This window comes from Mauremys reevesii, linkage group 1 (genome assembly GCF_016161935.1).
Source record: "Mauremys reevesii isolate NIE-2019 linkage group 1, ASM1616193v1, whole genome shotgun sequence".
NCBI lineage: Eukaryota > Metazoa > Chordata > Testudines > Geoemydidae > Mauremys > Mauremys reevesii.
The window spans coordinates 333,425,535-333,439,275 of record NC_052623.1 but is presented as its reverse complement, the minus strand read 5'-3'; the positions used below and the strand labels follow the sequence as shown (position 1 = coordinate 333,439,275).

General features: G+C 39.0%; 1 protein-coding gene across 1 annotated transcript in view; it reads right to left on the bottom strand.

Annotated features, from left to right (window-relative positions):
- Positions 1 to 7,257: 7,257 nt before the first annotated feature.
- Positions 7,258 to 13,741, bottom strand: part of NAMPT (nicotinamide phosphoribosyltransferase) — a 59,266-nt gene continuing 52,782 nt past the window's right edge. The window contains exon 11 of the mRNA XM_039517034.1: positions 7,258 to 10,159. Within this exon, the coding sequence (XP_039372968.1) occupies positions 10,046 to 10,159 (114 nt within the window). The 3' untranslated portion in view covers positions 7,258 to 10,045. The remainder of the gene's footprint in view (positions 10,160 to 13,741) is intronic.

Sequence of the window (13,741 nt, the reverse complement as noted above, 5' to 3'; positions counted from 1 at the left end):
CCCCTTCCCTTACTTGGCTGAGCAGTGCTGGCCTGAACAAGGGCTGCTCAGTCACATGGGGTGTTGCTGAACAGCCTTGCTGCCCAGGATTCAAGTCTGAGCGACCAGCGTCCCAGGTCGCCTGCATGCAGGTTTATGACTATGATTCCTGGTATTCAGTTATACTTGTCACTTCAGCACTCACCTATCGCCACAGAACTGTCTGTCTTAGTGATACCTGAATGCCAAGGGTTGGTTTTTTGTTTAAAGTGAGAAGACCATTGTGCAGGAGCACTCTGACTCTCTTGGCTGCTGAAGTTGAAGACCAGTGGCATGAAAGGTCACGGTGACTAGGAACTTCATTAGCTGCGGTGGATAACCATTGACATCTTTTCAACATTGCTTTGACAAAGGATTTTGCAACACAACATAATGTTCACACTCCAAATTGAAGGTTATAATACAAAGTAGAGCCCCTGAAACATTAATGGAGTTCACCAAATATCATGAAGTTCACAAACATTCATATAGCCCTACTGCAAATGCAAAGAAAGACAAGATTGTGAGTGTAGATTGGCAGCATATTGAGTTGTGCAGTATTTTAAATGAGACATTTTATAAGATTCCCTCCTCCAACCCCAAAAATGCAGTGCTAATCACAATGCAACAACATCTGCCATTCAAAGAACTAAAAGAGTCAAACACGGCAAGATCAAATGGTCAACATCATCCTCTGTTTTCTTGATTTAAAGAAAGATTTCTAAAATCTTTGTAAGGGTAAGTCAAACTTGGATCATAAGGACTCTAGGATATTGTAAGAGGCTTGTGACCAAGGGAAAAGTCAGGTACAAGAAAATACCAGATTCCAGCAGAGGTGTCTTAGGTCAATACACATCTTGACAGACTTACCTTTGCCACAGTCACACTGAATGCTCTACATCACCACAACTATCTTTTAACACATAAGCATTGTGATTATGGGCAATTGAAGTGGAATAACAGCATTACAAACGGTGCAGTCACCTTCTGTATTCATTGGAAAGTAGATTTCCTTTGGCATACTGCAGGGTGTTGTCTTAACCTGCCTGTAGGCAGGAACCCATTGTAACAGAGGAAAACCTCTGGAATTAGTTCCAGTACATGAGATAATTAAATATTTACTGTAAAGAATGGGTCAAAAGCTGAATATGCATAACTTGTCTTAAGATACAACTGTCCCAATGGTAGTCTCGATTGCTGTGAATAGAGTTGATATCATTGTAGGTCCAAAAGAAGACAAGTTTTACCATTGGCTTCAGTGAGAGCAGCTATTTAACATACAGTGCCAGCATTTTAATACTTTCCCTGCTCACAAAAGGCCCAATCCTGCAGCCTTTACGTATTTACTCACACGAGCATCCAACTAACTGATGGGATTGTGTGTCTGTGTAAGGTTTGCAGGATCAGGCCCAGATCTTGTAACTTAGGAAGTGCCCACTTAGGAAATGAATGCAGGAGTCTTCAGGGAAGTTTTGTCATGTACTAAAATGGCCGTAAATTTAACATTGTTTTCATATATTTTTTAAAAGTTATTTTTACACAAAGAGGATGAGTGAGCTTATATAAAGACAGCAAAATCCTCTTGGTATCTCCAGTCTCTCACATTCAGCTGCCCCTTAGCAAGGCAAGGGGTCAGCACTCTCTTTCATTTTAACTTAAACATTTGCTTTTGTCTGCAGAAGAAAAGACTGCAGAATCTTATACATAAGTGCAACTTTCCTCTTTGCCCCGTGGAGAATTATGACTGCTACGAAGACAGATGATTGTCCTGAAGTAACATTGTTCAGAAGGCTAATCAGTGAGAGAGGTTAACTAATTCAGGGGCAACCAAAATATTCAGGAAGAATGGTATTATTAATGCAGTTTAGCACTGTCTTTTTTTTAAAACAAATGAGTACCTACAGAGGGCTTGAAAAAAATGGGTCTAGTTTAGATCAGGGTGGGTTAACCAATTACCACCTTTTTCCTAGTGTGGACACATTAAAACATCAGTTGAGCAGGTCCAAACATATTCTAGGGGAATGTTTAGGGTAAACTTCAACAAGTTCAATTGAGGTAAAAGGCACAGGAATACATCCAATGTTAGGGAAAAGGCCGTGATTAGTTCAAGACACCCTGACCTTCTCTCAGCCCTCTTTTCTCATACTCACAAGTAATAAAGGTAATAATTGGAGATATACCAATCTCCTAGAACTGGAAGGGACCTTGAAAGGTCATTGAGTCCAGCCCCCTGCCTTCACTAGCAGGACCAATTTTTGCCCCAGATCCCTAAGTGGCCCCCTCAAGGATTGAACTCACAACCTGGGGTTTAGCAGGCCAATGCTCAAACCACTGAGCTATCCCTCCCCCACTCACAAAGTTTTTCAGACCACCAATTTATCCTCTTGGAAAAGTTGGAAATTAACAATTGTTCTGACACATTTTACACCAAGCAACACTGTCTTATGCTTAAACTAAGGTGACATCTTCTGCAGACTGGAGAACTTCCACCCTGGAGAAAAGAACACTTCAGCTCTATTCTTTCCAAGGGGCAAACCTAGAAAACTGTAACCTGGAACTCCCTGACACATACCCAGCCTTCGTTAAAGAAAATACTTACTTTTAGAAAGAAAATTTAATGTTTGGGAAGGGGGAGCGGGAATGGACATTTTAGAGACTAATATTATTTATCAGCAAGAGAAATAGTGTTAGTAACAGCAGAAGTTTCCTCACATCACCGAGCCAAAATGGCTTATCCATGTTCTGGAAGGACCACCTCCAGATATGACAGTAGATAATTTTCCAAGTTTTGCTAATTGTGGTATGGGTTTGTGTGAACACTCATCCATGATAAAATGGACCAAGACCATATCACCTTTCATACAGGCAACTAAACAGCTGTCCCATGAAAACTTCTAATAACTACCTTAACATTCTAGATTTAAATTGGTGACCTAATAGGTGAAAGTTTTCATATTTCATCAGTCCTCCCCTGAGACGTCAAATCCCTCCCATAATATTTCCTCTTGTATTCCTCAAGTGCCATCACTTGTGGAAGACTGAAAATATTTTCATAGATTGTCAAATTTATCTGGCAACATCCAATGTAACAGTTAGCAAAGTTAAAAAAGCACCATGCCCATAGCAACTTTTTAGCTCCACAATAAAAATCCTGGTAATAGTCCAAAACACTTGGGATTTTAAAAACATACTCCAGTGCTTATAAGCCTTGTGGGTGTTCATTTCTGGGACACTGGGGGCACACAGATGGGTGAACAGTGATGCTTCTGTTACTGGGACAGCAACTCCTGAAGAAAGTGCATGAAAATGAAGTCAAAGTTTAAAAATTGCTTTCTTGGTCTATGTAGCATTCTTACCTGCTAATTTAACAAAAGAGCTTTTCCACCTGACGTATACATACAGGGGCCAGTTGCTCCAGTGCTATGAAATGTGTCCTATACATTTCACTAGGGTGCACCAAACTACACCAGCAAGTCTTCAAAGAGGGCATCCAGACTCCATTTCTCTGAGGCTGCTCTAGCTTACAGCAAAGGGGCAGGCAGGACCTAGGGAATGAGGAGCACAAGCCATGTTTGCCTCCTCCCTTCCACGTTTGACTGAAGCACAGGAACAGAGTAACTTCAGATTTCATGGGCCAAAACCATCAGTGATACTGAAGGGAATGCAAATAATTACACATTAGTAAATGGGTGTGAATAAATTAGATTAAATAAACCTGTCCCACCCAAATTGTAGAGGCTAGAAAGTGTAAATTACACCAACTCATACATTTCTGTTTGGTCCAAAGAGAGACCAGCAACAGATCCAATTCTTCTTTTGGGGCAAGAGGGCTGGGGGGGAAGAGGGGAGGAAGGGAGGATAATATTAAATTATTTCTGGAGGAGAGAGAGGAGATGCTGCTTTCCCCACTGATCAGAGACTGGATTCCTAAACTCCACCATCCTGACAAATGGGAGACTAGCAGTTTTGACACTATGATCGGAGACAATAAAAAGTATATTTAAAAACCAGCTATTGAATACTTAAATGAAAGATCAACAGCGTATATTAAATCTAACAAGCCTTTCAGCTCAACAGAAGCCTAACTGCATTAAGCGCTCAGGACTCATCTGCTGCACCACGCAGGGTGCCTTTGAACAGAAGACTGTTGCAAATTGAAATGCTTTTCTCCCCTTTATTTGTCAGGGAAGAGTATCTATTATAAAAAGAACAGAGTGTCTGAGGTCCTCAGACATGGGGGCTGATGGGCCATTTAAAAATCACCAACAGAGGTTAACTGTGCTATCAGTAAGCGGAGGAAAACTGACTGAACAGAATGCTTAGAGCTCACAACTGCAATTACAGTAAATCTGATTTACATTCATTGTAAAGAGGAATGAGGCTGTCATTATGTGCCTTGGGAGACAGTGGATATGGATACTCTTAAGTGCAATGTCTCCCTCATAGGGACTCTACCCATTTTCTCTGGGCAAGGACAGTCTTTCAGGAGACGATCTTCAGGCTTCAAGCAGGAGACTTGGGTCTATAGGACTCTGTTGGGGTTCTCCAGGTCTGAAGAATGTATGGGACCTCTACATAGAGATGCAACCTTCACAACTTGAATACAGGTTTTCTATCCCCCAGGAAACGTCACAGGAAAACCAAGAGTAGCTCACGCACATACACTGTAACTGTTGCTCCAGTTAAAGGGAGTCAGCAACACCTCTCCCCTCACCCTCCCCACACACAAGGCGGGCAGTTCACCCTGAATGAGTTTAAACAAGATGCAAGAATCTGAAAATAGGCACACAAAAAAAGGGGCCGGTTATTAACCCCATTGCAATGACACAAATATAACCCCCCACAATCCATACATCTCTGACCCCCAAACACCTCCATGGAATGGAGTCTCCTTGCACAGAGAATAATTCCAATACCTATTTGTTAGCTAGCATTACAATGGACTCAATTCTGCATCTAGAAATGCTAGCAGCTTTGTAAACGGTAGAGCCTGTTGCTACAGATGTGGGACTCAAGCAAGGGTACATGAAACAGGAATAGGGTGGAGATCTTTCAGGAAACATGTGTAAGAAGGCCATACAGCTTTAGACAGTCATAAGCTGTTACCCAGATCCACTTATTTCCTTCTTCTTGGCCAAAGTGACAAGCCAGGTGCTTCCTAGAAGTAAAAGGTCACGCAAGTTCTTATGTTCTGCTCTCCCCTTTCGTGCGTCACGGTTGGTCTCTGGCCTGGTGTTTTCCTCAAAGTCTTAATTGGCAACGAAGACGCCCTTTGGTTGCTTTTGTCAACAGCGCAGCCAGGGGCTTGCAATGGACAAGCTGAGAACAGCAGCTGAGCCATCCCATTTCTGCAGGAGCTTCCATAGCTGCCTTCGCATCAGCCTTGCTTCTCTTGGAAAAATGCACCTGAGACATACACTGAAGAGGTGAGCTCTTGTTGCTATAGCACTGAAGCCACGAAGTGCTGCAATTTGAAGGCTCTGGGGTCTAGTTTTGGTTCTTAAGGCACTGTTGCAACTGTATATACATTTACGTGAGCCTTTCTGGCTCTGCAGGGCTCATAAAAACACAGGGGCTAGAAAAACAAGCCAGCCAACCATCTCAATTCTTAAACTGTATATTCATTATGCTCTTTATAGCTTTACTTTAAAATTGGTTTAATGACTAATTCAACTGACCCACTCCACTTATTACCTCCTCCCAAAAGGAGGGTATAAATCAGAACTAGAGTGACTCGGCTGATTTTAGCTACCATTTATACCCCAGGCATGTGACACTATTATTCTTAAATCATTAATATAGTATGTAATGGACACTTTGACAAATAGACAAGGTTCCTATCTTAAGCAACTCAATCTAGGTACTATTTTATATTTTATGTCAGGGCTGGGGAAGCAGGGGAAAAAGCACATCCATTTTTAGGGCTATTTTAGGTTAGAAGTTTTCTGAGAGTCTCCTTCATATAGTGAATCACAAGCTACTCTATGAGGACACTCAACACAAAGAACACTTTACATATCTGGGAACAAGTAACTTAACTCACAAAAAATGGGACTATGATGGAATCAGATGCCTGGAGCATTGTAATGGGATGGCTTAACTAGCTTACCAAGACAGTCGGCTGTACAGTCAGCTGTGTGGTCCTAGCTACAGTATATAGCACATATATTCTTTTGAGAAACCATGCTCATAAGACTGAAATGTCTAACAATAAGCAGCCTGTTATTGTAGGCCAGAGAAGTCACTAAGATCAGGGCTGCCCCTTTTCAAAATTCTGTACAGCCTCATTAAGAGAGCTTGTAATCGTAGGGCATGCTCATCAGTTCTTTAAGCTTCTGCAGGTAGGGCACAGGGGATTCCAAAGTGACATTTTCTTTCATTTTTATGAAAACATTATACTTAACGCATTTAATTTAGGGGTCTGGGAATATGCATTTTGCTCCATAAGCATTTACATTACATTTTTGATGGGGATGATTAATGTGCTTCTGAACAAGCTTTTCAGCAGCTTTATTCTGAAAACTGTCAAGTCCCAAGAAGACATTCACTTGACTCAAAATTGTGTGAAATATAAAGGGTGATAAGCCCTTGGGGTTTTTATACCTAGTGTTCCGGCAGCTGTATATCAAGACCATGGAAGAGTGGTCCAGATTCAAGTACATATAAAAACTATAAGTGGAATAAGGTGCTAGAGTAGGGATTTGCTCAAGTCCTATAACAAACATGGGATGCATGTAACCCGCCCCACCTCCTTCCAGTATGTGTTTTAAATCTAATACATAAATGTAAACAAGTGATACTCAGACTTCAGCAGTTCACGAGCCAAATCAGGTATAAACATTACCCAAAAGAGCCAGAGTACTGCAAATTCATTGTTTCATTTATTTATATTATATATACAATCCTCACAGCAAAATGACTGACCAAGTATTATTTTATCAATTACAATTGGTTAATAACATAGTAAAAGCATCCTGATCGGTTAATAATTAAAATCACAGTTTTAATATGATGTTCTGCAAAGAGCTGCAGGAGATGCATTAAAAAGCCACTTGTGGCTTGCGATCCTCAGTTTGAGTATCACTTATGTAAACTGTTCACTTTGTATGGTTAGCCTATATAGAAGATCATCATGGCACCTCAATTTCACTCTGTCCAAACTGCTGGCAATGGGTGCACGTGAAAGAAATCTGATGTCCAACATCACAGGTTTAAAACAAAGTCAAATGGATATTAGTGTTTCACTACCAGAACTAAACTTTATTTCCATTTTATTACATTTGTATTTAATGTTGAGTACATTTAACATAGGATTTAAGTGAAGAATATTTACTCTCCACTAAACAAATTAAGGAGGAATGTAAAACTAGAAAAACGGTTTAAACTTTACGTTTTGAATTTTGGCAAATAAAACAATAAATACTTTTCTATTTTCTCCTCAGAACTTCTAAGATGGATCTTGTTACAAAAAGTTTTAGCATCAGTTTCATAGCCATGCATCTCAGGAAAAAATAGTCATAAAATCCTTCTTATGCTAAATACTGGTTACAAATAAATTATTTAGAGTATTAACACAAAACATCCAATTCCTATTTTTAAATACAAACACTGTACTCTAATTAAATGGGGATAATTAAAATCTCAATGGCTACAAATCTAATTATTTAAAGCAAACCCAAACATGCTGTTTGCTTCAGTATGGAAGAATTACGATATTGTAAGGTTCAAGCACAGTAATAGGTTATATCTGACATCACTATCAACCCTTTGGTGTCTGGGATGTCAACTGCCAAACACTTGGTGGCAAGAGTTGAGGATTGACTAGCACCAGGTGATTAAAGTACTAACATTATTTTGAAATGAATGACACGACTTTCTGAAAGTGACATGCACAGCTTAGGGAATTCATAGAAAAGTCCCAAATAAACTGAAATCTAGATATAATATCAAACAGTCACTTGTGTACTTCATGACAGACAAAAAGAAAACAGTGCTTTCATAGCATATCCCCAGCTTTTAATTACAAAAATATCAGTTATGGGTAGTCAATAGTTATCAAAATCTTTATTGGTACAGGATGAAAGCAGTTGTTTTTTTTTTTTTAATACCATACATCATAAAATTCTCTAATACAGATCATATGGAGGAGTGAAAGTCTCTATTCTATTTAACTGTTACTAATCCTATCTCTGGAGTTAAAATCTTTCCTGACCAAATATGAACAATATGGGTAACAGCAATAGAATGCAGATCCAGGGTGTGAAAGGTCAGTGTTTATCATCTTACTTTAAAACTCTACTTTTTGAAACGATACATCACTGAAGTGTATAATCACATACAGTAAGAGTGAAAACATTTTTTAAACAAATAAAACAAACTATTGCGACTGGGCTTAAGTGTTTTAACTTCATATCCCGGAAACATCCCGGAAACATTACAAGTTCTTTGATGTGGCCCTTTTTGGTGTGACAGTAAGAATAATAAAGTATGGCTTTTTAAGCTTCCTTCAAATAAAAGTATGTTTTGTATTATCTGTGGTTGGTCTAAATTGTTTGATCTCTTCTAAACCATTTGCCCTATAACATCAATTGCTAATACATTAGAGCCAGAACCAAATACAACACCTGTACAATGATCAGTGACTTAGTTACTCTTTAGCATGGATAACTTTACAGAAACCATTGCTTTTCTAAAAAAAGGAGGGATTCATTTTTTCGTAAGAGCCACCCTACAATACAAACATCTGAAAACTTGCTATGGTTTGTCAAACAAAATCATTGACAGTTTTGTCCTCCTGCAGGTGTTCAAGCAAGCATATGCAGAGAGTGAATAAAATCAAGCACAGCTGACTAAAAAGTACCTTTCATATCTTTTGTTTTCATAATTATCCCTCTGTATCATGTCCCCCCGGGGGGATTCACGTAAAAGGAGTTTGTCTAGCATAATATTTTATTAAAGTTGTTTAACAAAAAATAGTTAAACATATTTATACAATTTAACATCCAGTCTGATAAAAGGCAAATCAATGAAAAAAAATACAAAAAGTAAAAAAGTGCACTACCCAGTCCAGTATTTCACTTTAAAGTCATGTCACTTACAATATATGAAAAATAAACCCAGAAGTATAATTACTTTAAAATACACCGCTTCCATATTTATCAGTATTTTACACGTATATTCTGTAGTGGAAGAGGATATCTCTTAAAAACTTTACTCTTAAAATATTGAGGTGCATATGCCAAGTGGACTATACTTGACAAGAGAGAAGTTGCAGTAGAGAATTCTTTCAAATTTGGCATTCCATTTACATACCATACACTGCTAGCAAGGCCTATACGCTTATAGTACCTAAAGATTCCAGCAAGAACAGTAATTTTCTTTAATGTAGAATGACTACTACAGATAACTATAAGGAACAGTGAGGTCAGCAATATGGGTCTTAAGTAGGTACAAGTCCTGATTTAACCTTCAAATGGTACAACATCACAAGAAACTTTAAGGCCATTTTTATTTGCTGATTAATGGACAAAAGGCAATGATTTTTCCTCCAAAATATTTTCTTGAAAGTCTGTGCTCATAAAAATCATGAAAAGTTGGAAAGACTTAATTATTGAAACTTTAAATATATTTTACACAATCTTGTTTGTACAAAAATACAAGTTAAATATAAACAAAGTAAGCATGATAATTTTATGTAAATCCATTTTGTGATACTCTGTTCCATATAAAAATGTTTCTCTGCTTTGTCTCATTTGTGAAAAGATCAATACCAGATTGAATCACTACTGGCGAAGGGCCCTAAAAAGCACACTTTAGCATTAAACAGATTTTACATTGTAAGTACCATTTCCTAATTTCATCTTTTCTAAAGACTGGTGCAAAAAAGGAAAGAAAAAAGGCAGTATGTCCATAAACCAACAAATAATTTGGCTATAATGTATCATAAAACACAAACACACAGATCTGTACAATAAACTTGTTAGCTATGCAGTACATACTCATTACACAGAGAGACATGGAATTAAACTTAATGAGGTCCCACTTCTAGTTCACTGTCCTTCAGTCTGGCATTTTTCCTTACTTCGTCAAACGAGTAAGACTTCATTACCTTTCCGTTCTTGAAGACCGTATGAAGGAGATCCTGTAACAGATACCACTTTGTTTCAGTGAATGTGAAATAAGATCTCTTTCAAGAAGAGATGCTGAACACACATGTATACTAGTTACACTGTCAGATGTAAACTTCTATATGATCCTGCAAACACGTATGCACTGATCAACTTTATAATATGAGTAGCAGCCCTGTAGACATCAATGTACTGATATGTAAAAATGAGCACCCACATAAAGTGTTTGTGAGATTGGCTCCTTAGTTGCTAAGAGACTAACTTTTGTGTTTCTATTTGTAACACTATCATTCTAACATTATTAAAATCTTCTAAATATTTCAGTCATATTATGCATGTGTAGTAGCATTTCTAATACAAAGAATTAGTACACACAATCTCAAAATAAATTAAGACATCAACCTCTTGTGCCAGGCCACTGCGGAAAGCACATAAACTAAGAGTGGGGAAGATATTTTATACACACTGCTAGAGCAATTAATAGGAAAGGTGAAGCTCACTTGACCAACACCTGAGTGTAATTCTGATGATAGAACTAAGGGTGCGATCTGACATTCACTTCCCTCAGTGTGTAGAGAGACCAAAACATTTTTCCCCTCTGGAATAGCTATTGGAAAAGCTGTTTGCAGCATCTTGCAGAAATCTCCTTTGCATATATCCTTGTTTCAACCGAGCATCACCAAAGACACAAGTTGTAAGTTAGAAGTGTAACAAAAGCCAACTCTGTATAGAGTGTTAATGTGAACAAGTGTAGCTGCCATCACATGGACCTGCAATTTTAGTCAACCAGGCCTGGGGAGCAGTGAGTATTTTGTATTCAGCTTCCATTTACTGACATTAATGAATAAGCCACTTCAACACAGTAGGCAGCAAATCTTTCCTCCTTACCCATTGTACTTGCTAGAGATGGAGGACCATATTTTGCCTGATTTTGAACAGACTCAAAGCTTTGGGGGTCCTGAATTGTGTTGTGAGAAGGCCTACCTCCTATGATTGAAAGCTAGATACCTCCAGGACGGACAAGTGTGTTACTCTGTGGGGCCCAAAGTGTTACCAAAATATACCACCTCCTACAAAAGTGCCATGCAAATGCCTGTTCTCAGTGCCACCAGAAAGTGTCCTGTAAATGTAAACAAACTGGTTTGTCTTAGCGATTGGCTAAACAAGAAGTAGGACTGAGTGTCCTCGTAGGCTCTGAAGTTTTACATTGTTTTGTTTTTGAGTACAGTATATATAAAAAAAAAATCTACATTTGTAAGTTGCACTTTCACAACAAAAAGACTGTGCTACTGTACTTGTATGAAGTGAACTGAAAAATACTATTTCTTTTATCATTTTTACAGTGCAAATATTTGTAATAAAAAAAATACACTGATTTCAATTACAACACAGAAGACAATATATATGAAAGTGTAGAAAAACATCCAAAATATTTAATAAATTTCAATTGGTATTCTATTGTTTAACACTGCAATTAATCGCGATTAATCAACAGCCCTAGAAATTATAGATGTTTGAGAAATCTAAAGGCAAAAGTGATGTATGTGCCTTCCTTGCTTGCGAACAGGCAAGTCTATATAACTGCACCTTTCTCTTCCTCTTCAGGATATATCAGGCAGCTTCTATGACAAACTGTTCTGCAGTGAAGGTGTGTTATATAGTTGCCTCTACCCTCATTGGCATGTTAGTGTAACCTGGAGAATAAAGATTCTAAAAATCTGTGCATAAATACTACTTAGGAAATTTTCTGTATACAGCCACTTCTTTATCTGGAGACAGTTAATGGATCCAAAAAGACCAAAGGATTGCATGACTTCTCCAATCTCCCCTGACTCTTCCTCCCCAAAAACTGCCCTGCCATTGTACTGTCCTGCTAGCTGCCATATGCTGCTGACAATTCACACATTTGATCCCTTTATAAAGGCCCCTACTATTTGTACACAACTGCCTGTAAAGGTTTTCTTTAAAATGTGCTAGTGCTTGTTGTGATCACCTGCACCAAGTGTAACATGTCTGGTAACTCATGTCTTAACTGCTTCCTCAGAGAAGTAGGGGTAACATTGAGAAGAAAGTGGCTACTGGGTGAAGTGACTGCAAAGGCAAGAATGGTCACTCCCCCTCCAAGAAAAAGTCCTTTTCTCAGTAAGAAATCAAAGTCCAATAATCTGATGTTCCTTTGCCAACCAAGCACTGTGGCAATTCAGAAAGCCTGGGCAACAGCTGATAGCATACACATCTCTCACCACCTCGCTCTCCAATTTAAAACACAGCAACCCAGTATTTCCTCTCTGAGCACGCACATCACAGCCCCCACATATATACCTTCTATACCAAATTCAGGAGCCCATTTTAAATGTCAAGCCAATGCAGAGCTCTCAGTAGTTGTTTCGTCCTGCATTCGACCCCTATCCTATCCTTTTGACTTTGTATCTCCCCTCTTTGCTGCACTCTACATTTGAAACTGATTCTCTTGGCCTATGCACTAAGTCACCTCCTTCCTCTGCTTCAACTCTACTGAGCCTGCTGCTACTGATCAACTACAGCTACTTGTTCTCACTCTTGCACCCAAATGTTGTTTAGTGTTTATCTGAACATGACTCAGCGTTCCAAAAGGCAGTGAACTTTTAAATCCTCTTCAAGTATTATGAATACATGCAGTGCAATGAAATGGCTAGAAGCCAGGAGTGCTGGATTTACTCTCTGATTTGCCCCAGATTTAGCTCAACACTCTGGGCATGTCATTTAATTTCTGCTTTCCTACATCTGAAAAGTGGAGAAATACCAACTGGAAGAAGCATTGCAAGGCTAGTTTATAAATCCTTGTCTGGAAATCTAAGGGCAGTATTTTTTTTAAGTGCTCAGAGCGGGCCTAATTCTTCTCCTTCTGAAGTTAAAGGAAGTTTTACCTCAGATTTCAATATGAACAGAATTAGGCCTACACCAAGTGCGTTTAAAAATTCAACACTAAACCATAATTAGCATAATCATCAATAATGTAATATTTAACCCATAGCAAGTTAGGCAATTCTCAGGTGTTACTTGGCATCTGGCCAATTCCTTGGTTATTTTTGGGCTACTAGGGATGTGATGTGCCGGAAACAGTGTATGTCTGTGTGGAGGGGGGGGAGATGTGGCTGTATGAGCAACAGCCCTAGGCTCTCTGCTAGGGTGGGCCTTCTAATGTACCCCACTTCTCCCTACAGCTGGATCCTGCCTCTTCCCCTCAAATTAGATAAAAGGTAGGAAGGGAAAAGCAGATACTGGGGTGCTAAAGTGGGAAGATAAGAAAGAGTGGTCAGTGCAAGTCAGCGCAGGTGTACAACACCCTACTGGGGATGGGATCATTTTGAAAATGGGAAGATGAGAAGAGTCCTTATGTTGAGAGAGGTTGAAAACATCCCCCCCAGCTACTTTTGCCTCCAAAACATCTAGTAGGAGTGCGCTAATGCTTAGTGATTCAGATCAATTCACTGAGGTGGTCTGCAGTCATCCTAACGGTAAAACTGGTCATTGATGTCCCAGGTACATCTTGAAGAGAACACACTGGATTTTTGTTGTAAAGGGGGCGGGGGAGGAAATCAGTGAAATAAGATGCA